The sequence below is a fragment of the Cydia strobilella genome, chromosome Z (genome assembly GCF_947568885.1).
Source record: "Cydia strobilella chromosome Z, ilCydStro3.1, whole genome shotgun sequence".
Classification (NCBI taxonomy): Eukaryota; Metazoa; Arthropoda; class Insecta; order Lepidoptera; family Tortricidae; genus Cydia; species Cydia strobilella.
This window is the reverse complement of record NC_086068.1, coordinates 42,735,260-42,761,907: the sequence shown is the minus strand read 5'-3', so window position 1 is coordinate 42,761,907 and position 26,648 is coordinate 42,735,260. Positions and strand designations below refer to the sequence as shown.

The 26,648-nt window shown below is 36.8% G+C and overlaps 1 protein-coding gene across 1 annotated transcript in view; it reads right to left on the bottom strand.

Annotated features, from left to right (window-relative positions):
* LOC134754968 (coiled-coil domain-containing protein 39) overlaps positions 1-26,420 on the bottom strand; it is an 82,612-nt gene extending 56,192 nt beyond the window's left edge. Inside the window, exons 1-9 of the mRNA XM_063691463.1 lie at positions 26,256-26,420; positions 25,955-26,063; positions 8,743-8,890; positions 7,767-7,924; positions 7,105-7,224; positions 6,762-6,863; positions 6,245-6,436; positions 5,447-5,572; positions 3,932-4,021 (exon numbers count right to left, since the gene is read on the bottom strand). Coding sequence (XP_063547533.1) covers positions 3,932-4,021; positions 5,447-5,572; positions 6,245-6,436; positions 6,762-6,863; positions 7,105-7,224; positions 7,767-7,924; positions 8,743-8,890; positions 25,955-26,063; positions 26,256-26,383 — 1,173 coding nt within the window. The 5' untranslated portion in view covers positions 26,384-26,420. The remainder of the gene's footprint in view (positions 1-3,931; positions 4,022-5,446; positions 5,573-6,244; positions 6,437-6,761; positions 6,864-7,104; positions 7,225-7,766; positions 7,925-8,742; positions 8,891-25,954; positions 26,064-26,255) is intronic.
* Positions 26,421-26,648: the final 228 nt, after the last annotated feature.

Genomic DNA, 26,648 nt, shown 5'->3' with positions numbered 1-26,648 from the left:
ACATGTAAATAAGGTGTTTCGCAGACTAGAAGAGGCCGGCCTGGTGTTACAAAAAGAAAATGTTCCTTTTTCCAAAACTCGGTGTCGTATTTAGGGTACATTATAGATAAGCACGGTATTCATAAGTCACCAGAAAAAGTGAAGGCAATATTGGAAGCTAAAAGCCCCTGTAATGTGTCTGAGCTAAAATCATTTTTAGGGCTCGTCAACTATTATAGGCATTTTGTGGAAAATGCTTCTAGTATTCTTAGTCCGCTTCACGAATTGTTGCAAAAAAATGTACCTTGGATTTGGAAACAGGAACATTCCGATGCAGTTAACAAGATAAAAAAAGAATTATCATCGGATAAAAATTTAGCACATTTTAATCCGGATGCCGATTTATTTTTGACAGTAGATGCATCGCCTTACGGCCTTGGTGCTATTTTATCGTTAATAGTGGAAGGGGTAGAAAAACCGGTTTCTTATGCTTCGCGATCCTTGTCTGCTGCCGAAAAAAGGTATAGCCAGATAGAAAAAGAGGCAAGTGCTATCTTGTTCGGAATCCGCAAGTATCATCAATACTTATATGGGCGGAATATTCCATTTACTTTAAGGACGGACCACAAGCCACTTTTGTCTATATTTAATCCTGAGAAAGGTATACCTGAAGTTTCGGCGAACAGACTACAAAGATACGCAATATTATTATCAGCGTATATAACTATAAAATTGAATATGTGTCAAATTCGCGTAACTCAGCCGATTTCTTGAGCCGAGCGCCGCGCGAGGAACCGGTTTTGCACATAATAGACGACGTAGCCACCAACGGTAATTATGTAAACTTAAACTTTGTTTATGAGGGCGACAGTTTTTTATCATTAAATGAGATAAAAATAGGTACGCAATTGGACGGCACACTTCAAAAGGTGATCCATTTTATTTTAAATGAGTGGCCTAATAAAATTCAAGATGTATTGCTAAAACCATACTATGATAATCGAAGTGAGTTAGCTGTCGAAAACGACCTCATTCTGAAAGGTCATAAACTAGTTATACCCCAATCTATGCGGTCAAAAATAGTTGAAGAGTTACATAAGGGGCATTTAGGTGTCCATAAAATGAAAGCGCAAGCCCGCGATAGGTTTTGGTGGCTGCGTCTGTCACAGGATATCGAGGACTGGGTCGCGTCCCGGGCGGGCGCCGCTCACGCCGTGGCCGTTCCCGCCGCACAGCTGGTATCGGGTACACGTTGACTTATTGGGGCTCATCAACAATAGAACTTTCTTAGTTATCGTAGACGCGTTCTCAAAATGGGTGGAATGTTTCGAGGTGTCTAATAATTATAGTACTCGAGTAATTATAGAACGGCTATGCGAAATGATGGCAAGATTTGGAATATTTAATGTTATTTGTAGTGATAACGGGTCCTATTTTACGTCCAAAGCATTTAAGGAGTTTTGCACTCGTAATGGAATACAACATATTACATCACCTAGTTATAACGCGGCTAGTAACGGGCAAGCCGAAAGTTACGTTAAGATAATAAAGCGGGCTATTAAGGCGATAATAATGTCGGGAAGCAGCGGGAAAGATTTAAATGTAAAATACAAGAATTTTTATTCCATTACAGGAATTCCAAACACAGCACCACAGACAGATCCCCTTCTGAATTATTATTTGGGCGGAAATTAAGAAGTAGGTTGGATTTAATAGCACCACAAAGAGTTGCATCATCCAGCGCACCACTCAACGTACTCGTCAAAGAAAAACAATGTCAACAGAGTGAACAATACCGTGGTTCACGCAAAGTGAATTTTGCAGTCGGTGAGCAAGTGTTAGTGCAAGTTTATATTAACCGAAATAAACAATTAGCTAGGGGTCAAATATTAAAAAAACTTGGATCTTCAGTGTATATAGTACAATTAGTGAACCTTAACCGAAGTGTGAAAAAGCACACTAATCAAATTTTGAAATATAAGGGGGAGGAGGAACGTGTGTCGGACTACAGTGCAGTGGCGGCTCCGGCGTCGGTCCAGCCAAGAGTGACCGAGGTAGCACAATTGTCACAGCCTTCATCGGCAGCCGACTCAGTGGCGGAGGACTCAAGTATCCCTCATCTTAAATGAGCATCCAGCGGGCACAGAGATGATACAGACAGCAGCACCTCCAACTGATCAATTACCAGATGCTGGTAGATTAGAGGACCAGCCAGACCAAGTCGAGCAAGAGACAGATGGTGACCACTCTTTGGAGTATGAGGATGCTGGCCCCGGGAATAATACTGGCGACATGACTGTGCCTCCGGTTGAACCGGAGGCAACTGAGCCTACTGAGAAACGGTTAAGGAATATTGTTGACTATAAACAATTCTTTTAGGCTATTGTAATTTTAAGTTGTAACTTTAGAAATAATGGTGGAGGGATGTTAGTGGGTAATCTAAGATATGACGGCGCGCTGCGCACCCGCCGAAGGTAGTCGAATATAATTGTCAATGTGATCGGCCGGTGTTTAATTTGTCTCCGTTTTCGGCTCCCTTTTTCGAGAAATAACAGTCTGCCCAATGTACGAACTACCCCAGCTGCACTCAACTTTGTATACACCAGGTTTTTTTCAGGGGAAAATTGTCTTTAGGCGACCGCAGAAATTGTGCAATTTTCCTGTGCGGGGTGAAGATAGTTTTCACAGAGTAGTTATTTAGTATTTTTGATATCTTGTCTGTCACTCCCTTGACGTACGGCATAAACGCTGGCTGTCTTTCAACGCGATGAGTGAGGCGCTTGGTTTTTGTGTCCCGTTTGTCAATGTTAACTATGTAGCCATTCATCCTCAGGACTCTCTGAACATGGTTCAACTCCTGGTTTAGATGTAGCGAGTCACACAGAGCGTGGGCTCGATTAGTCAGTGATGCCACAACCGAGTATAACTGTCTGGGATGATAGTGCGAGCTCGCATGTAAATAGCGGTCCGTGTGAGTCGGTTTCCTATAGATAGACTGAGTGTCCCAGCATGCCACAACCTGTAACATTCAGTCTAACATCAAGAAACGCAATACTCCTTTCTTGTTCCATTTCCAATGTAAACGACATGGATCGGTGCATGCTATTAAGGTGTCCTAGCATCAGCTCAGCTTCCTGTTTACCACCCTTAATTATGCAGCACATCATCCACGTACCTCTTCCAAATTTTAACGGGAACTGGGGGCGCAGAAAGGGCTAGGTGCTCAAAGTGTTCAAAGTGTTCCATCCAAATGTTAGCCACTACTGGAGCCACCGGACTGCCCATCGCTACTCCCTCTGTATATCTTCAGTCACCCGTGAACATGATGCATGTAACTGCGTCGAAATATCGGGAACTCATAAATAATACAAAAGGTAATCACGGTCTATATCCCGGTCAATATAAGTCTAGTTATTGTGTAATAATTGTGTAATTGGACCAAAACTACAATTCACTCCCGTCTACATTAAAGGACTCGAAAAATGACTGCATCACTGCATTAAAAAAAAACTTAAATTATTCCTTATTAATATAGAACACGCAATAGATGAGTTTATGTGTATAACCTTAACCGAAGATCACTGACCCAACACTGCTGTGTAAAACGAACATTATTAATGTTTGCTTTTAATAAACTATAATTATTACTTGCAAAATTTGTATTTTATTTTGACTCATAAAATGTACTTTTATTTTACCAATAAAAATCGGTATTCTGTATTCTGTATTCTGTAGGTACAGTCGAAGGCAAAAATATCGATCTAGACAAATGGCTCAAAAATATGTGAACACAACTTTATTGTCTAAGGTGTAAGAGCGTACACATATTTTTGAAACTTCGGGAATGTATATATATTTATGCCCTTGACTGTACACTCACATTTATTGCAAAAAAAAACATATTTGAAATGTAGATTACGTTAAGATCATTCTCAAATAATTATAAACTTACCTGCAAAATGGCTTCAAGTTCCTTCGCACGTTGTTCAGAAGTTTTAGTTTTGTCCGTTGATTCGGTTAATTTCGCCTTAAGCTCTTTAATCTGGAAAGATATCGTTTTAGTTAAGTTAAAGTTAACTTAATTTATAATTGTGATTTATCTGGTCTGAACAACATTGTTACTTTTGAATAAATAGATAGCCTTAAATGAGAAACATACAGTTCGTACAAAAAGACCGAAACCTATCTTTTATTATGTTGCAAAAAAGTTATAAATATCTTAAATGTATGCATGTGTTAGACGATGGATTCTATAGAAATGGAAACTTCAAACAATACCAAAGAATTAAAACTTTGACTTGTATGAGTTGCTAAACCATTCCAGAAGATTGCAAGATAAAATAATGCTAAGTATCCCCATTACTTATTGGTTCAGCAAGCTACTTGTGATTGTATCCAGCGTCGCCGTTAATTGATTCGCATAAGGGACATTGACCATAGAAATATATACAAGAAACTTTTGTGAAAATGACAAACCTATTTTAAAGAAGTCACAGCCGCCAGTTACTATTTTGGTAGCATTCGTCGTGTTTGCACTACACTATAACAGTGACGAAGGGGTATTAACACGATAGTCATGCTGACAATTCCAAACGGGTACTTTTGGGGGATGGTTCTAAATTAAGGCTGATGGCAATGGACTGGGTCCATATCAAGGAATATGTGGTATTTTCTATAAAAAGGGACCTTATTGTCGATGGCGCTTACGCCATTATAAACGATGCTCCGCGACGCTGTGCGGCGTAAGCGCCATCGACAATAAGGTCCCAATTCATAGAAAATGCCCCATATATGAAAAAGACACCTGTTAAAGTTATATTATCAACTAATCCGCAAATAACCCTGGCTTGGACTACTTAAACATATGGCAATCATGTCGTGCAAGGTGCCAGTGTCCTGGTCATCAAAAAGTCTGTGACATGTCATATCCTGAGGCAGAATAGAAATTCTAATATACATATTAGCACGATAAACTATAATATTTTGAACTATATTCAATATATATTTCGCTCCAGTAGAACTTTGTTTTCTATTTATTTGTAATTGTATGTGCCCAAATTTTGGCGAGTTCAAGCTTTATTCTTGAACAATGCAGAGCGTGTGAAATGTGTGGTTCAAAAGGAAAATAAGTTTTTGGCAAAATTTTCATTTTTGGTAAAAGTTTTTATACCTGACTGTACTTTTCTTTTCACAGGCAATAACTTATCAAGACAATTCTAACAACCCCCAAACACAATCAGTTTCGTTATTTTATCACAGAGTTCCCATGGCCACCTCCTGTCTCAATCATCAGATCAGTTCCATGTCATCATAATATTGCATTGTCATCCGATTTATATATGTATGCAAAATTTCAGCTCAATCGAAAATCGTAAAGTGGGTCAAATTTTGCGTCCAAGATTTGACCCACAATAACAAAATAACTAACAGGGCAAGTTAAATGAAAGCTTGTAATGAGCAAACGCACCTTGTTGACAATCTCCTTGAGGGCGACGCCTTTGCGATGTTGTTGTTCCATGATGCGCCGGTTCTCCATGTGCAGTTTCTCGAGCGTCTTGCGCATGTTGTGCAGCTCGCGCTGCGAGCAATGGGCCTGGAGAGGGAGACCAACCGGCATCGGCATACGTTTATTATTCAATCAATACGAGTATCACTGCTGCTCGCACCGCACTCTACGAGTACATACGTGGGAAACTCTCAGTTTTTGTGCAGACCTATGAATTTGTTCGAAGAAGTATTTACCTATGCAGGATAGAAATAAATTTTAGGGCTGCGTTTGTTCACCACGCGTGTATCTCTTTATTTGGGTAATTCAATTAATGTAACCTATCAAGCCGGTGATAGATTTAACTTTCACTTTGTTACTCCCGTAACCTAAATAGGTCATAAAACTAACAAAGTGACTGATTTTACCCGCACCTATCTGAAATTTATTCGTTTCAAACAAAGCAACTGTTTATGTACTGTTTTAAATAAAAATTGTACCCTTATTAAATAAATAATTTTGTGTTTGACAAATTCATTTCTGGTACCAACTCTATTACCTGCATAAAATAGCTGTTTTACCTTTACAGGGGTATATTAACCCTAGGTTGGAAACCGATAGTGTAAGGTCTTCCTTAAACTTCGTAATCTTCTAAGAGCACGTACCATAATCCATTCTCTTAACTGACAATTCCTAAACCATATTGTAAAGACATAGGGTACACCAATGGTCAGCTCAGCTAGAAGAGTGAAGGTGTTAGAAATGCGGCTAGGGACTCACGCTGCTGTGCAGAGTCGCGTTCAGGTCCAGCAGCTGCTGGTACGCCAGCCGCAGGTTGGAGAGCTGCTGCGCCTGGCCCATGTTGATCCGCGCCGCCTCCGCGTTATTGCTGGCCTGTTGGTCGCAGAAACTCTGCTGCTCGCGACATTTGTCCGCTATGTTGTTCGCCTCCACTTCTAACACTTCGTAATCCTTGAAAAGTAAATATTTAGACTACCTAGCTACCCAAAGCTTAACAACAACAACGTAAAACTTGCAGACAGATTTTATAATAAAGACTCCTCAGAAGGCCAACTACCTACAAAAGATAGCAAAAATACAATGGAATTAAGGCTGACCCAACCACCAATCCAAGTACAAACCAGTTTGCTGATCTTTCAAACATAAAGTCTTTCAGGTTATAAGAAACTACTGGTTAAGGAAGCCAATAAAATTACTTGCTATCATATACAACACAATCACTTAAAACTCGTTTTGAAATGGGCAGACAAGCTACAGGAACAGGACCTACCCCTACCTCTTTGATGTGTCTAATATCCGTGTCCCGTTGCCTTAAATTTTCAACAGCAGATGTCCACATGACCATCATTTGCCTCCTTTGCTCCATACCTTCCATCACCTGAAAAAAAAGACAATGTTACGTGAAATTATGATGTAACGTATGGTGCTTACATAGGTCTACACTAAATAATTTTAGCTTCGTAGATATATAATTGACGCCATATTAAGAAATTTGAAACTTATTTCATACAAATATAACCAGATTATAACATAAGAAAATCTGAAGACTTACACATATTTTTTTAAGAAATTAAGATCAAGATTGACTTCAAGCCTAGGAGATAAAAACACGTAATTACCTGAACAGATATTCGCTCACACGCCCTCTCTTCAGCACTGAGATTTGACACAAGCTGGTTCAGCCGATCTAGCATATGGTCATGTTCTACTTTTAACTTTTGTGCCTTAGTTTGCAAGGCCTGAAATCAAATTAAAATTGAAGTCAATAATATAACTTATAAATTAAATTAATTAAAGGACTAATGTTTAGTATCAAATTAGGGGCAGACAGTTAGGGGCCATTGATCGACAGTGTCTTATTTTTTGTTACGGGGGAGTGGGAGGAAGTCTTGATAATTCTTACGTAAGTAAAGATTATCCCACCAAAAACATTTCATGTAAAATGTTGCCAAGACGAAACCATAAAGCTCGCACTGTCAAAAAGTTATCAGATCTTTTGTAGAGCCAAGCTTCTAACTCTACAGGCCCTAATTTCACAACAAATATCAAACAGGAGGTATGGGTCGGCCTATTCTTATTTTTTCTTAGATAGGGAGGGAGGGGGTCCAATTCTGGCAAAAATCGTCTTACGTAACAAATTAATGGCGCCTTATGCTTTAGTCGGCAAATTTGTTATAGGCCAAATTTACATGCTGGTATAATTGAAATTTGAGAAGGTTATTATCTTTCAGAAAAAGGGGGGCCTTTATTAATTAGTTGCCCATTTATGATGCGTAAATACTTTTGCTTTGGAAACATCTTGCTTGGTGAATTGTTCAATAGCACTGATGTCTCCGGAGTTGCGTTCCAATTGCGCTCGCCATTCCTGCAGTGCCCCGCGCTCCCCACAAACTTCGCTCTTCAGAGAATCCGCTTTCTTGAGAAGGCGTGCTATGCTAGCTGTAAACCAACATTTTACTATTAACTAAAAAGGATAGTAGCACCACTCATATACATTGCAGGTATATGTGAGGTATATACTAGAATGCTTGTTGATATGCAATATAAGCTATAATCAAAAAAAAATTATGTTAAGTAGATGATACTGATGTGACACTGACGTTACAACACTTATTTATGTAAATAAAAAAAATCTTGCATATTACTGAATGACAATTTTATTTTTAATAATTACGTCCTAGTTTTGTAAGGCCAATCTTTAAAGTTCAAAATTAAATCAAGGCAAGGAGATGCAAAAACAAGCAGGATATCGATCACTATTCCTGTTCATCCCATCCAGCCCATGATGATGATGATGTGTAGCAAAACCCGGGATTACCACTATGCTACACAATAAAACTTCAGCTGCAGAGATAATGAACCCCCCCCCCCCTCCCAACCTGCAAAAAAAAATGTTTGCAGAGGGGGTCAAATATCTCTGCAGCTTACTGTACGTTCAGTTTTTAGGGTTCCGTACCCAAAGGGTAAAAACGGGACCCTTATACTAAGACTGTTGTCTGTCTGTCTGTCCGTCACCAGGCTCTATCTCATGAACCGTGATAGCTAGACAGTTGAAATTTTCACAGATGATGTATTTCTGTTGCCACTATAACAAGAAATACTAAAATCAAAATAAAATAAATGTAATAAAATAAACGTGATTTTTTTGCCGTTTTTTGCGTAATGGTACGGAACCCTTCGTGCGCGTGTCCGACTCGTACTTGGCCTTCGTTTTTCACACAACTGTCAAATAGAGTCCTAAGATGATAATCTGAGACCTTGGTATTTATCAACGCGCTCAGAGATGTCCTTGCTCTGCTTGTTGGTTGCAGTAATATCTCTGTCAAGGCTGTCGGAATCATTGCAGGACAGTTGGCGGAGCTTCACCTCTTGCTCCAGCTGCTGCTTGTGACCAAATAGCAGGCGCTGAAATTTTAATATGGATATAGAATAAACACCTCAGCATTAACTTACAAAGCTAGAATAAATAAGTACAGTCTCTTTAAATATAAATAAAATCTTAATAGTAATTAATCTCTTCAATAGAGTAATCAATGTTGTTTAGCATAGAGTTAAATCAAACTATAAAAAAATTGTTTCGGCATTTGCTAAGATTTTATGTAGAAGATTAATTTAGACCCAGTAAGCACAGATATAGAATAAAGAACTCGATACTCAATCAGCCGAAAAAAATAGCCCCGCAAAAGTACCGCGGAAACAAATCATGCGGTACTTTTTGTTTAGTCTTGTTTGGAACGCCTAAAGGTGAAGTTGTCAACAATGACGAAATGTGCAGTAATAAAAATATGCAAAAATAACAACGATAAAAAAAGGAAAAAGGTTGGAATATATTTCTTTAGATTAGTTTTTTGTACTGGGGTAAGTGCAAAAATGTATGGAGAGGTACGCACTTTTGTCTCAGGCGATGCCGCTTGGAATGATTGTATCTTAGGTCAAAAAAAGCTCATTTGGCCCGGTAGCCACGAGGTCGTACCGTGCATGCCCCCCAAAATACGGGGGGGAAGGGTAGGCTCCCGGTGCAGGCTGTACTAAATTTCTGTCTGCTCTTAGCAACTATTTCTTATTATTTAGGGACGGGGAATTAATTTTTTTGAAATATTCGTTTGACTTTTTCATACAAAAAAAAAATGATTTTGGACAAAAAATGAAAATAACATTAAATATTTTGTGACAATTTTGGCCTTTACAGAGACAGTGTGGCGATTTTCACTTTATAAAAAATTGGTCAATTTAGCCCATTTATTCTATATTCTGGGAAGTATCACATTAAAATAGTCATTCATTCGTTCAAAGGTTCGAAACCATTTCGAGACTTTTTTAGCTTTTTGCCAATTCCACCAACACAACACAATTCATAATCACCGCGGTGGACTGTTGGACCTGGTATTGAGTGGGCTGGATTCTGATCGCCTGACAGTGTCCGATGACATAAAGCCACTGGTGCCGCCGGACGCCTACCACCCGCCTCTCGAAATAGCGCTAGTGTTGCCGCGAGGCGTACCGTTGACAGCAACACCCTCGCCTTCGCTGAGTGGTCTCCCCGTGCCGCCGGTGTGGGATTTTCGTAAAGCCGATTTAGAGTCGTTGTACGTGTCACTAGCTCGTATCGATTGGGGCGAGGTCTTAGAGGCACGTAACGTTGAATTGGCGACCGAAGTTTTCTATACAAAATTAAAAGAATGTATATCTAGCTGTGTTCCTAATAAAATGCCAAGAAAGAGGTCCGGGCGGTATATCTATCCTCCGTGGTATACACCCGAAATTATCAGGTATATTCATAGCAAACACTTTCACCTAAAAAAATACAAACAAACGGGAAGTGTTCAACAGGGAACTCTATAAATACTACAGGGGACATGTCAAAATGTTAATCAAAGTTGCATATGGACGATATCTCGAAAACATTGAGCGAGTTATGGTTCAGGGTTCTTAGGGCACGGTCTGCCTCGGGCCCAGACGGTGTGCCTCCCTTCTTGGTCCGCGATTGTATTAGTGTTTTGGAGCAACCGCTTCTCTACATATTCAATCTGGCACTGCAGCACTCTACCTATCCTTCTTGCTGGAAAATCACCAGAGTAACACCTGTACCCAAGAGCAGTGTCGGTTCCGATGTGACTAACTATCGGCCCATTGCTATTCTGTCAGTTTTTGGCAAGGTCTTCGAAACCGTTGTCAACAATAGAATCAACAATCAAACGGCCGCTCAACTTGATGACGCTCAACATGGTTTCAGGACTGGTAGATCAACCACAACTAATCACATCTGTTTTGTAGATTATGTGACTACAGCCATGGATCACCGCTCCCAGGTTGACGCGGCCTACTTTGATTTCAAAAAAGCGTTCGATTTGGTTGACAACGACGTTTTGCTACAGAAGTTGGCTGGGTTCGGATTCACGCCTAGGCTGATACATTTTTTTGCAGATTACCTACGCGGTCGTAGTCAGTACGTAGCAGTGTCCGGATATCAGTCCCAGCCATATTACACCCGATCAGGTGTTAGTCAGGGCAGCACGTTGGGACCGACTCTGTTTCTACTGATGATCAACGATCTACCGAAGGTCGTCAGAAACTCTAGGTGCCTGTTATTTGCAGGTGATCTCAAGCTCTTCATGCAGATTGGTGAACGGGATGACTGTGCCAGGCTGCAGAGAGATATTGGGGCTGTTGCAGATTGGAGTGATGCTAACAACTTGCAATTTAATGCATCTAAGTGTAAAACCATCACTTTTACTAGGGCTCGTTCATCAGTGTACGCTGCATACCATTTCCGGGACGTTCCGCTTGGAAGAGTCAGTGAAATATCTGATTTGGGACTCAAACTGAATGTGGAGCTCAACTTTCGTACACATATAACACAGATGTGTAAAGCTGCTACGAAAACGCTCGGGTTCATAATGAGGGTATCCGCGAAGTTTAAAAACATCAGGGTGGCGATATTGTTGTACAATGCTTACGTCCGCAGTAAGTTGGAGTTTGGAGCCATAGCGTGGGACCCCAGCGAGGAAAAATACCCAATAAATAATTAATAGCGAGGAAGCCATATGGAAATCGTTAGCGCAACAACGAGTGAACCAGAAATACATTAACATAATAACAAATTTATATACAAAGTGTAACGTCAAAGTACGATTAGAGCGGGAAGGTAAGGAATTCCCTATACAAAAAGGAGTGAGACAGGGAGACCCTTTGTCCCCAAAAATCTTTTCAGCTGTGTTCGAATCTATCTTCAGACGTCTAGACTGGGAAGCGAAAGGAGTAAAAGTCGACGGCGAACTACTAAGCCACCTACGTTTCGCGGATGACATTGTGGTATTTGCAGACAGTCCATCAGCTCTGGAAAGTATGATCACCGAGTTAGCAATGGAGAGCAAGAAAGCTGGACTAACAATGAATAATCTAAGACAAAGATTTTAACTAATAGAAAACCTGAAGATATTACTATAGAGAACGAAAAAATTTAATATGTGAAAGAGTACATATACCTCGGACAAATAGTGTTGTTTGAAGATAGCACAGAAAAAGAAATACAAAGAAGAATATCTACATCATGTAAAAAGTATTGGGGACATAAAGAAATTATGAAAAACGGCTCTATTAATATTGGAATAAAGAAAAAGGTATTCGAAATGGCAATACTACCGTGCTTAACATACGGTTGTCAAACATGGTCTTTGAAAAAGGCGGACGAAGAAAAGTTTAATGTTTGCCAAAGAAAAATGGAAAGGAGCATGCTCGGACTAAAACTATCAGACAGAGTAAGAAATGACAAAATAAGGAAAGTTACCAAAGTAGAGGATGCAAAGATAAAAGCTCGGCGGCTTAAGTGGCAATGGGCAGGCCACATATGTAGGATGGAAGATAATAGGTGGACCAAACGGCTGACAGAATGGTTTCCGTATGATGGAAATAGAAATCCTGGACATCCGAGGAAAAGATGGAGGGATACATTTCAACAAATAGTTGGCGACAACTGGATGCAAAAGGCCCGCGACAGAGAAAAGTGGAAACGCATGGGGGAGGCCTACGCCACAGAGGCGACTACTATTACTAATATGTAATTGTTGAAGAACAATCATATAATATAAGTAATTAATTATTATTATTATATTGTTTAATACACTAGCAGCTGAAAGCTGATGCGTGTATATCACTGCACTTGTTTTTTTTTTACTATTAGGTCTATTAGTGTTCATTTTGTTAGTTGTTTTAAGTGTTTGTCAAGTCTGTTTTTAAAGGTGTTCACTGAAGGAGCACATATCACTGCTTCTGGTAATTTATTCCACTCGCGTACGACGCGGTTTGATAGAAAGTGCTTCCTAGGATTGCTTGTGCTGGGAACTCGAATAATCTTTAAGCTGTGGCCTCTTAGACGATTATTCTCGCTCATAACAAACAGGTCCTTTAGTTCAGGTAAGTCATAATGATCGTGTATGATCTTGAATGTTTCAATGAGGTCACCACGCTGTCTTCTTCGCTCCAGGGTTGTCAAGCCAAGATTGGCAAGCCTTTGGTCATATGGCTTATTACGTAATCCATATACCATCTTAGTTGACCTGCGTTGCACCTTTTCAAGTAAAGTTATATCCTTCTGAAAGTATGGACTCCAAATTTGGTAAGCATATTCCAGAAGAGGCCTTATGTACGTCTTATATAGTTTTAGAAACAGTGCTTTATCAATTGTCTTGAAGGTCTTCCGTATAAGGTATACTAGTGAGTTGGCTCTTTTTGTTATTTCCAGAATGTGCTTATCCCACTTCAGGTTGCTTGTTATAGTGACTCCAAGGTCTCTTTGTGAGTTCACTTCTTCTAGGACCTGCGTACCCATGGTATATGCAAGCTGAGGATTTGTGGGCCCAATATGAAGAATGGTACATTTATTCGAATTAAGTGACATGAGCCAGTCCTGTGTCCACCCGCTAATTCGATTTAAGTCTTCCTGAATGATATTATGCGAGATGAGAGGGTTCCCCATTATTTTTGTGTCATCGGCAAACAGTGACAGTTTAGATTTGACAATGGACTTAAGATCGGTGACAAAAATCCCAAAAAGGATTGGACCGAGGACAGATCCTTGTGGGACACCACTAAGAACCTCAATGGCTTCAGACAGCTCCTCCCCTACTCTGATTTTCATTTTTCTTGCAGTTAAGAAGTCTTGAATCCAGTTCAGAAGTCTTCCACGGATCCCGTAATGCTCCAGCTTACTAATGAGCCTTTTTATAGGTACCCGGTCGAAGGCTTTCTCGTAATCTAAGTAAACCACGTCCGTTGGGAGGTGTTCGTTCCAGTTCTTAGTCCAGTAATCGAGACAAATCAGTAGATTATATTCGTATTTAGTCCTGGATAATTTTAACAGTGTAGTAGTCTCGATCGCTGGCCAATCTGACGCGAATTTAGAGTCGCCGAGATGAAAGAAAAAATTACCAACTGTCACGATGACATTCATATCTTTTTCGCGCGCCATAGAACGCACATGTCGCTTTATGAACAATTTATGTTTTATTGAGTAATTCTTAGTTTTCCCGTAATAATCAATGCAGTTATACCTAAAAAGACGATATGCGGTGCAAAGTGCACATGGAAAGTGAAAGTTATAAAATATCGGAACGTAAGTACATTATCATCAGGAGATAATTGAAGCAGTCTTCATTTTCCAAATTCTTGCTACTATAAGGTGCTAAAAGTGTTCCCGTGGGGAAACTTGGAGGTGTGATACGATAGTTTATGTACTTATCCTCCCTTTATTATAAAATACCTATACAATTTTGTATCTAGTTCTTATACATTCTCGTGTGACGAGTTTGTCTATGTCTTTGTGGGACATTGTTTAAGGGTTGACTTGAAAATACCCATATGTCGCGTGGCGACATGGTGTTATGTTATCTTTGTCCGTGGGACATTCTGGGAGATGTTGGCTTAAAAATATCCACATGTCGCGTGGCGACATTGTGCCTCGTTCGTGGAACGAGGGTCAGATCTTTTTAAAATGACTTCAATTACTATGCTCATTGCATAGCAAGAAGCCCTTCGTCCGTGGGACAAGTAAGAGAACCGAATATTCAATAATAAAATGGATTGACCTAACAAGAAACCCAAATATCTGGATCAAATTTAGCGCATCTTGTCACAGTCATGGACGGGGTCCTGTGTCATGTACATAAATATCAACTAGCTTATTCTAGTATTGTATGCTAATTAAGTGCTGACTTATTGTTTACAAATAATAACATTATTCTGGAAGCTGCTGGAATAAAATATTTGGATTAAGGTCTGTACCAAACACTTATAATATATGCTGAACCCTTTTGTGGCATGTCATTTTTATTATTCCTTTGCTAATCAAAAATTCTGTAGCCTTATCCAGAAGAGAGGCAGTCAGTAAATAAATAAGTGACTCAGTAGTGCACTTCATAGTATTCATACCTACTCATATTATACTAATATGCAAAAGAATGCTATCAGCCTTTATAAGGACAAGATCCAGACAGCTGCCTTATTATGAAGATCAAATCTGGGGGTTCATGGCATATACTATTTTCATTAACACTTCTTACAAGCTTCCTATAGCTTAAGCTTGTTTCATAAATTTCATAATATCATATTGTTAGAACGGAATTTTTTTCCTTTTGCAGGCAGTTTGGTAAATTGCCATACATGTTGACTAATACATTCCTTCTAATATCATAGGAAAAATAACCCTTTAAGGGTTACTCAATTCAATTCAATTATAAATATAAATACTAATTTATTTTAGCCACTCTCACAAGAAATATAAATATCACAACAAATTATGATAATATTTCTTATTCTTATTCTTGATATGTTCCCGGATAGCCCAGTCAGTTGTGCATTAAAATTTTTAGGTTCTCAAAGCCCAATTGCCTTTGATGAAAATAATCGAACATGACATAATTTCCATTTCCTTCAGAAATATGAATTATATATTGAATTAAATCAAGAGTTTATTCCTACTTCAAATTACAGATAATGAACAGTAAGTTGTATAAAATACAAAACTGTAGGTGAACAAGGGTACTTACAATACCAAAGACTATACATAGAAAATTTTAATCAGTCAGCCATTGGATGGATGTCTAATATCAATAAATTATAAATTCTGAGCAAGTCCAAAGCTCCAAACTCTCATTTATTTAAATTATTTACCAAACTTTTGGGCCTTTTATAAAGGCAAGGCAAATTGTGGCAACATTTTTCCTACAATTGCTTGGAACCCTTTCACAAAATGGTAGGGTTCAATTTAGCACGAGCTCAGATTTCGATACATTTGTGATAAGGAAATAGAAATTTAATGGATATGTAAGTAATATTAAATAGGTAGGTAGGTTATATAAGTAGGTAGGTAGGTAGATAATAATGTAGGTTTATAGGTATTATGCAATAGTCATATCACATTTCCCAACATTTAAACATTAGTGTCCCCGTTACCTGGTATTGTTTGGTTTTGAAGGGTCTACTAACTTTAAGCCTAAGACATTAAATAAAACAACATTATTAGTTAGGTATGTACTAGAAAGATTCTTATCCAAAGTGTTCGAATGTTTGATACCTCTTGGTACTGTAAAATTACTTTAAACGGTTGGGGGATGTTGATGATGATGGACCTGATGAAGACAATTATCGATAATAGAGCTGAGATGGAAAAAAGAATTGGATTCCAAAAAGAAAAATATGCTTTATGCCATAATGAGCAATTCCTATATATTTTTATTTTATTTGTAATGATATAATTGATCAATTATATTTATATAATCAGTAGTGAATTGAAATAATTTCACAAATACAATAAAATTCACAACAGATCATATTGTTGCATTTCATTTATATCGTTTTTTATATACTTTCTGTATGAATATGTTCAGTATAGATCAAACAGAAGTTGGAAAGACCTTTTAGCAGTAAGACTGTCCAAACTGATCTATGAAGTTATTTGTGGCATTTAACAGAGCATTTGAGACAAACTTTCTGTTCATAATAACTCATAATTATGATATGTAATGAGAATAGTCATTTTCTGTTTTTCATTGTATTTCGGATTCTCAAGGCTAATGCTTATGTTGTAATTGATTCATGGTTTTTATTATGGAATTATGCAGGAAACGCCACAGACCGATCCACATACATATGTGGTGGTAATTTCACACATTTTCAATATAATAAGAATTTATATTATCTGAACCAAATTATAGGTTGTTTCGGTTCAAATTGCTTACTTACTAACTCATTTAGAATCTTTTGTCAGATTCAGTAGGTAGTGGTTGAGAAATACTAGAACAAATAATTGAAAGATATGATTCTTTATCTCTAACAGCATCACCTTTTTATATTCCTAGATGTATATAGACATTAAATAAAATATATTAAAAGACAATGTGAAACTTGTTTTAGATAGGGAAGCAATTTAGAATATTTTAAGTGTAGGATGTATTATTTATATTACCCCTTATAGCATAGTAAGTGACTATTACTTACTTAGCTTAGTTAAGTGGTTACTTAACAACTTTTTAAATAAGGGTGCTTAAATCCCTTCCAACATAAACTATCTAATGTTTAATCACCATGTACATTTATTAGTACTATTGTTGAAAGTTGTTTAAACAACTCCGAGCATGTCCTAATCTCCCAAGATACACCAGGTCTGGGAAAAGAAGAGTGGTATTCAGACTTTAAAATATGGACATGATACAATCTATTACGCTTAATTGCGTGAATGTGAAGCAATGAGTGTCTTCTTAAGGGTGTATGTTACAAATAATAAATCAACTTGAGATTTTGAAAGTAAAATTACAGTCTTAGATATTTCATGTTTCAACAAATAATACAGTTCCTTTTATTTTTATGTTTATTTAAAACAGTAATACTCTTTAAAATCTTTAGAGAAGAAAAATTAATAATAAAGACTGCCACGCCACGTTTTTCCTTTACTGGGTGATGCCCCGAAAATATGACTGTCTAGACTCAATTTATTATTGTTTATGAATAAATAAATGAAATGAAATATGTATTTATTGGAATAAACAAATATAATATAAGAGAAAACTATAGCATCATAATGTCTTAAAACCTTGTCTGATGTGTCTTAGACAAGCAACAAGAAAATAAAGGGTAGATAAATAGTAACGAATAAATATCTTTTATCTTTATCTTTGACAGTTCTCATGTCTTCTTTCTTTTATGGAGGCTTTATATTTATATACCGCAATATAGGTACATTATTACATATTTTCTTTACATTTTCTAATTATGATGTCTCACATTGGTCAAGATAAAGATCATAGTATATGGGTAGGTCTCACCAGTGAACATAATGTTTTAAGCATAAAGGGATGCTCCAGATAACTACTCTGTTACTGTCTGCTGCTCTTGTTAGATATGAATTATCTTTACATCAAAACTCAAAACTCTCATCTTTACATGTTCAAAACTTTGAACGCAGTAAATAAATCTCTGATTCTCAGAGTATTTACCCATTAAAGTAGTATAAGTTCAAAACCTAATTTTATTATTGGTAATTCTCATGTAATTGGTCGGAGAATTTTTTAAAATTTCTCTGCTTTTTGCCAGGAAACTCAAAAGCCGATTTTGATATTTTGAGATTTCTCATAGCGACTTGTTTATTTAGCCTTAATTTTAATTTTTTTATGGAATATAGAGATAGGTATAGCTTTCCATGATAGAAAATATATAGATATACATATTCTTGCCAAAAATACAAGTGCTTGTTTTTGGGTAGATTTTTGAGACATTTATTTTTACAAATTATTTAATTTTATTATCTTCTCTAAACATCTACACTGTTAAAATTATCCAGGACTAAATACGAATATAATGATAGGATTAAACGAACTTACCTGAAGTGAAGTTCAATCCTGATTATATGAAGTATTTAGTCCTGGATAAGGGGTATCCCCACCCTCCTCGAGTAACCATGAATCCATGGTTACTTCCCATTTAGTGCATGAATACTCTAAACTATATGAATGTCATCGTGACAGTTGGTAATTTTTTCTTTCATCTCGGCGACTCTAAATTCGCGTCAGATTGGCCAGCGATCGAGACTACTACACTGTTAAAATTATCCAGGACTAAATACTTCATATAATCAGGATTGAACTTCACTTCAGGTAAGTTCGTTTAATCCTATCATTAGTAACCGTTGACCGTCTAGGAATAAAACCGTGTTGTTCTTCAATTATGATTTGCTCTTCAGATAAAAATTGTCTAATACATTTAGCGATAATTTTTTCCATTACTTTACAGGCAATGCACGTTAGACTTATTGGTCTGTAATTCGCTGCAGTCAGTTTGTCGCCTTTTTTGTATATGGGGGTAACGGTGGCTTCCTTCCAATCATTAGGCAATGTACCCGACGTAAAAGACAATGACATTATATGTGACAGCTGTTCACCTAATACATGACTACATTTCTTCAAGAATATTGCCGGTATACCGTCTGGCCCCATAGCTGTTTCGTCTTTAAAGGTGTTTATCACTTTTTCCACCGCCGCAGGGGTGAATTCAATTTCTTCTAAAGATTTCAGCACTCTTGTAGTACTCACTGCGGGTATTGGTACAGTATCTGGTTCCATAACAAATGATTTCCTGAACTGGTTTGCGAAAATGTTTGCTACTTCTTTACTATCATTCGCGATGACGTTTGCGCTCTCGTCGCGTAATGACGGAGGTACTGAAACCTTTGATGTTAGGCTTTGTCTTATATAGCTGTAAAAGCGCTTAGGGCTGCTTAACACAACATTCCTTTCAAATTCCACCCTTGCTTTTCTCACTTTGTCAACAATTTGATTGTTTAATTTCCTGTAATTCCTGTAATTTTCTTCAGATTTGTCAAGTTGGTATAATTTCCATTTCATCACTTTCTGGTTAGTCAACTTTATAATGTCTTGTCCAATCCATGGTTTATTAATATTCGACTTTTTAAGCTTTCGTTTTGAAGGTACTACCTCTGTTATGATATCGTTAATTCTGTTTTTGAGTTGAGCCCAAGCAGATTGACAATTAGAACAATCCCTGATATTAAAATTTGATTCTGTTAGTAACGAATTTATCTTATCAAAGTCAGCTTTGAAAAAGTCTTTACGTTGCTGTTTCATTGGCATGCTCTGAGAATGGTTGATCTGGAATTGTAATGTGGTTAGCAAAACCATATGGTCACTCTTACCAATCGGCGGATGATGAACTACATTGCTGCAAAGGCTTTCTTCATTGCAAAGAAATAAATCCAAAAGTGATTCTTCATTGTTTCTTTTTCGCGTAGGCTCCGTCACAAGCTGTTCAAGATTAGTATCGACTAAGATTTCTACGAACTTTTCATGTAAAACATTGTAACCGTCAAATTTACATAATGGCCAACTGATGTCCGGTAGATTAAAGTCTCCTACTATGAGAAGCGCTCCTTTACAAGTCGTCGTAGCTTTTTTAATTGTTTCGAATAAGGTTTATCGCTTTCCTCAAAAGCATAGTGCGTGGGGCGGTAAACACCCGCAAGTAATAACTTAAAGCTACCATATGTAACATTTACCCAAAGTGCTTCAACATTACTCTGATTATATTCGTATTTAGTCCTGGATAATTTTAACAGTGTAGTAGTCTCGATCGCTGGCCAATCTGACGCGAATTTAGAGTCGCCGAGATGAAAGAAAAAATTACCAACTGTCACGATGACATCCATATCTTTTTCGCGCGCCATATAACGCACATGTCGCTTTATGAACAATTTATGTTTTATTGAGTAATTCTTAGTTTTTCCCGGATAGCCCAGTCAGTTGTGCATTAAAATTTTTAAGTTCTCAAAGCCCAATTGCCTTTGGTGAAAATAATCAAACAATACCATTTCCTCCAGAAATATGAATTATATATTGAATTAAATCAAGAGTTTATTCCTCCTTCAAATTACAGATAATGAACAGTAAGTTGTATAAAATACAAAACTGTAGGTGAACAAGGGTACTTACAATACCAAAGACTATACATAGAAAATTTTAATCAGTCAGCCATTGGATGGATGTCTAATATCAATAAATTATAAATTCTGAGCAAGTCCAAAGCTCCAAACTCTCATTTATTAAAATTATTTACCAAACTTTTGGGCCTTTTATAAAGGCAAGGCAAATTGTGGCAACATTTTTCCTACAATTGCTTGGAACCCTTTCACAAGATGGTAGGGTTCAATTTAGCACGAGCTCAGATTTCGATACATTTGTGATAAGGAAATAGAAATTTAATGGATATGTAAGTAATATTAAATAGGTAGGTAGGTTATATAAGTAGGTAGGTAGGTAGATAATAATGTAGGTTTATAGGTATTATGCAATAGTCATATCACATTTCCCAACATTTAAACATTAGTGTCCCCGTTACCTGGTATTGTTTGGTTTTGAAGGGTCTACTAACTTTAAGCCTAAGACATTAAATAAAACAACATTATTAGTTAGGTATGTACTAGAAAGATTCTTATCCAAAGTGTTCGAATGTTTGATACCTCTTGGTACTGTAAAATTACTTTAAACGGTTGGGGGATGATGATGATGATGGACCTGATGAAGACAATTATCGATAATAGAGCTGAAATGGAAAAAAGAATTGGATTCCAAAAAGAAAAATATGCTTTATGCCATAATGAGCAATTCCTATATATTTTTATTTTATTTGTAATGATATAATTAATCGATTATATTTATATAATCAGTAGTGAATTGAAATAATTTCACAAATACAATAAAATTCACAACAGATCATATTGTTGCATTTCATTTATATCGTTTTTTATATACTTTCTGTATGAATATGTTCAGTATAGATAAAACAGAAGTTGGAAAGACCTTTTAGCAGTAAGACTGTCCAAACTGATCTATGAAGTTATTTGTGGCATTTAACAGAGCATTTGAGACAAACTTTCTGTTCATAATAACTCATAATTATGATGTAATGAGAATAGTCATTTTCTGTTTTTCATTGTATTTCGGATTCTCAAGGCTAATGCTTATGTTGTAATTGATTCATGGTTTTTATTATGGAATTATGCAGGAAACGCCACAGACCGATCCACATACATATGTGGTGGTAATTTCACACATTTTCAATATAATAAGAATTTATATTATCTGAACCAAATTATAGGTTGTTTCGGTTCAAATTGCTTACTTACTAACTCATTTAGAATCTTTTGTCAGATTCAGTAGGTAGTGGTTGAGAAATACTAGAACAAATAATTGAAAGATATGATTCTTTATCTCTAACAGCATCACCTTTTTATATTCCTAGATGTATATAGACATTAAATAAAATATATTAAAAGACAACGTGAAGCTTGTTTTAGATAGGGAAGCAATTTAGAATATTTTAAGTGTAGGATGTATTATTTATATTACCCCTTATAGCATAGTAAGTGACTATTACTTACTTAGCTTAGTTAAGTGGTTACTTAACAACTTTTTAAATAAGGGTGCTTAAATCCCTTCCAACATAAACTATCTAATGTTTAATCACCATGTACATTTATTAGTACTATTGTTGAAAGTTGTTTAAACAACTCCGAGCATGTCCTAATCTCCCAAGATACACCAGGTCTGGGAAAAGAAGAGTGGTATTCAGACTTTAAAATATGGACATGATACAATCTATTACGCTTAATTGCGTGAATGTGAAGCAATGAGTGTCTTCTTAAGGGTGTATGTTACAAATAATAAATCAACTTGAGATTTTGAAAGTAAAATTACAGTCTTAGATATTTCATGTTTCAACAAATAATACAGTTCCTTTTATTTTTATGTTTATTTAAAACAGCAATACTCTTTAAAATCTTTAGAGAAGAGAAATTAATAATAAAGACTGCCACGCCACGTTTTTCCTTTACTGGGTAATGCCCCGAAAATATGACTGTCTAGACTCAATTTATTATTGTTTATGAATAAATAAATGAAATGAAATATGTATTTATTGGAATAAACAAATATAATATAAGAGAAAACTATAACATCATAATGTCTTAAAACCTTGTCTGATGTGTCTTAGACAAGCAACAAGAAAATAAAGGGTAGATAAATAGTAACGAATAAATATCTTTTATCTTTATCTTTGACAGTTCTCATGTCTTCTTTCTTTTATGGAGGCTTTATATTTATATACCGCAATATAAGTACATTATTACATATTTTCTTTACATTTTCTAATTATGATGTCTCACATTGGTCAAGATAAAGATCATAGTATATGGGTAGGTCTCACCAGTGAACATAATGTTTTAAGCATAAAGGGATGCTCCAGATAACTACTCTGTTACTGTCTGCTGCTCTTGTTTGATATGAATTATCTTTACATCATAACTCAAAACTCTTATCTTTACATGTTCAAAACTTTGAACGCAGTAAGTAAATCTCTGATTCTCAGAGTATTTACCCATTAAAGTAGTATAAGTTCAAAACCTAATTTTATTATTGGTAATTCTCATGTAATTGGTCGGAGAATTTTTTTAAATTTCTCTGCTTTTTGCCAGGAAACTCAAAAGCCGATTTTGATATTTTGAGATTTCTCATAGCGACTTGTTTATTTTGCCTTAATTTTAATTTTTTTATGAAATATAGAGATAGGTATAGGTTTCCATGATAGATAATATATAGATATACATATTCTTGCCAAAAATACAAGTGCTTGTTTTTGGGTAGATTTTTGAGACATTTATTTTTACAAATTATTTAATTATCTTCTCTAAACATCTACACTGTTAAAATTATCCAGGACTAAATACGAATATAATGATAGGATTAAACGAACTTACCTGAAGTGAAGTTCAATCCTGATTATATGAAGTATTTAGTCCTGGATAAGGGGTATCCCCACCCTCCTCAAGTAACCTTGAATCCATGGTTACTTCCCATTTAGTGCATAAATACTCTAAACTATATGAATGTCATCGTGACAGTTGGTAATTTTTTCTTTCATCTCGGCGACTCTAAATTCGCGTCAGATTGGCCAGCGATCGAGACTACTACACTGTTAAAATTATCCAGGACTAAATACTTCATATAATCAGGATTGAACTTCACTTCAGGTAAGTTCGTTTAATCCTATCATTGTTGTACTCTGAGTGTAATGCTGAAAGAATCGGGATATTATTGTGTTTATCTGCTACGTATATCACTACTCCTCCCCAGTACTCCTGTCATGTCGAAATAAATTATATCCTTGAATGTTTATTAGGCTGCTGTGGATTGACGGTTTCAAATGTGTTTCCGTAATAATGATAAAAGCTGGTTGCAATTTGTCTATCTCTAATAAGAATAGGTCTCGTTTAGCCATTATGGATGCCAGGTTCGTGTAGAAAAGAGGTAACTGTATAAAACCATTGCCTAGTTTTTTCCCGTCTGATTACCTTGATGAGCTTTAACAATGGTAGGTTTGCCATTCAAATATTTAATAATAAGGTCAGACTCACCTGCCTCAATCCTGTTTTCGAGTTCAGTGCGAAGATTCTTAAGGTACTCACGTTGGTATGGGGTTAAATCGTTTTTCACTGAAATACTTTTGTTCCGAAGGTTGTTTCTGTTCTTTAGAACCTTAACCGCTGCGGACCTGTTCGCAAAAATCACCTTGAGGGGGCGTGGCTTGTCACCAGACTGAGGTTTGCCCAGCCTGACGGTAGCCAGGGGCGCTTCAGTTTCAGGTAAATCCTCCAAAATATCTTGCACAAGCCCATGGTCATGTTTTTTTCGCGCTTCAATGGGGGGGTCTCCGGTCGACGATATCTCCGGAACGCCAAACATAATGACGTTAGCACTTCGTCTATTACGGTCCTCCAACTCACTAATTATGTTTTCTAAGCCAATCTGTTGCCCTTGATTCTTTTTTAGAACCTCAATTTCTTGTTTCAGCTGATCTACCTGCTTTCGTAAAGCCGGTAGTTGACGTATTCCAAGGACACAGTCAGGGCATAAATATTTCAATGTCGGCGATTGAAGAGCGATTACCCTTAATTCCGTCACAAGCAATCCACTACACTTAACACATATCAACCTATCGCATCCGCCACATACTATTTTTGGGTTTTGACTGTCCGGTTTAGGTAATTGATTTGTACACTGCATGCAAGACGCCATTTTTGGGTTTATTTTGTAAGGTTATGAAGTTCACTTTTATCTGATCAAATAAGTCCACAGAAACACAATTTCTGTTGTAGATAACACTTTTACATGAAATTCAATATTCAATTTAACGAAAGTCACGGCTTTTAAGTTAAAACAAACTAATTCCCGATTATTGTACGCTTTTTATAACACCAGTAACGAAAAACACAAGTGCAGCTAAAAGCGCGGGTAGACCGAAAAAAAGTATAAAGTATATATTGTTTAAGTATAAAGTAACTACATAATTAAATTGTAAGTTAAGCTATTGTAAGGTAGTAATAGTAGAAATAAAGGCTATTTTTATTTATTTTATTTTATTTACGTCCGCAATAAGTTGGAGTTTGGAGCCATAGCGTGGGACCCCAGCGAGGAAAAATACCAGTTAATGGTGGAGAGAGTCCAAAGACGATGCGCCCGACACCTGTACAAGAGGCAGTATGGATATTACCCTCTCCTGTATCCCTCGCTTTTCGTCTCGGGTATGGTGGGGCTTCACACACTGGAGCTAAGGCGGAAACTGTTGTTGTTAATGCACTACTATGGTGTAATAAACAACACAGTAAATAATCCGAGTGTACTGGAGAGACTCGGCCTGTTCGTCCCAGTGTGGCGTCCCTGTCCCCCGGGCCTGAGCGCGCTGCCCGCGCGGCGCCCGGCGCGCCTCTTCGCGGGTTGCCCCGCGCGCACCCGCCGCGCCGCTAATTCGCCCACGGCTCGGGCACTAGAGGCTCTTAATGTCTTCGACATATTCGCGGATAGTGTTGGTAGTTTTGGTAGAGAGCTCTCAGTATTCCTGAGTATTTTGTTATAATGATGATATATGTAAATAATTAATGATAATAATGATGATTTTAATGTAATTAATTTTATTTATTTAATAACCCTATATGTATGTAATATTTCTGTAAATAATTAATTGTGTTTCAATGTGTGTATTTGTTTTTGTAAATGCTACCGTAGTTTGTAATAGCTACTTTGTAAGCGATTTGGTTCAACTGTTATGCTTATAAATGTAATAAATAAACAATAACAATTCATACCTTTGTCAAAAAAAAAAAAAAAAATTGCGCATTGCGGTGACGATTTACATAGAAATGGAACTAATGGTCAAAGCCAAAGATTTAAAATGTTTAAAAAATACACTGAATTTGGCATTTTAAAAGCATGAACATAATGTGCTATTGCTTGTTCCATGCGTTTTTTCTATTTTCTGGTACCAATTTGTTTTCGTTCTTCTTTCATACAAAATTTAACCACCCCATTTTCTCAAATTTGATTTTGTTATAATCTTAAATAATTTAATACTAACTGTATTTTCCTGATACTCAGTATGCACATGTTGCTTGTAGTTATTAAGATCACTGGTTTTTTGATTCTGAAGCGTAAGAGCTTCCTTCAGCCTCTGTATCTCACTTTGTCTGCAACAAATACAACATGATTTGTGTAACTCCTCCAAACAAATAGCCAAACAATAAGCCTGTAATCATATGCGTAAACAAATAGCCAAACAATAAGCCTGTAATCGTATGCGTAAACAAATAGCCAAACAATAAGCCTGTAATCGTATGCGTAAATCATTCAACTCAACCAATCAACTCCTATTTTCTCACCTATCAATTAAGAGGGTTTCTAGATGTTGGTTATCAGGATTTGCTAGAGGAATTCTTGTTCCTTGATTCCAACCAAGTGCATCCAATAGTTGAGTCATGTAGCGCGGCGCTTTCTGTTGCTCCGCCATTGTCAAGACTAGAAAATCACTAAAGGAGTAAACTAAATAAATTCGTTTCTAAAAAATATGGCAATAGTTAGATCGATATTGATTGCTTCGTAATACCACGACAACCAAACATCTTCTCACAATAAATAGCATAGGAGTAAACCGCCATAGTGTGTGTGTATTTAAAAACAAATATGACATTGACGTTTGACAAACAAACAACAACCAGCAGTATAGTTGCGTTCAGGAACCGTTTTAAAAACGCGTGTAAAGGCTGGCGTCCAAT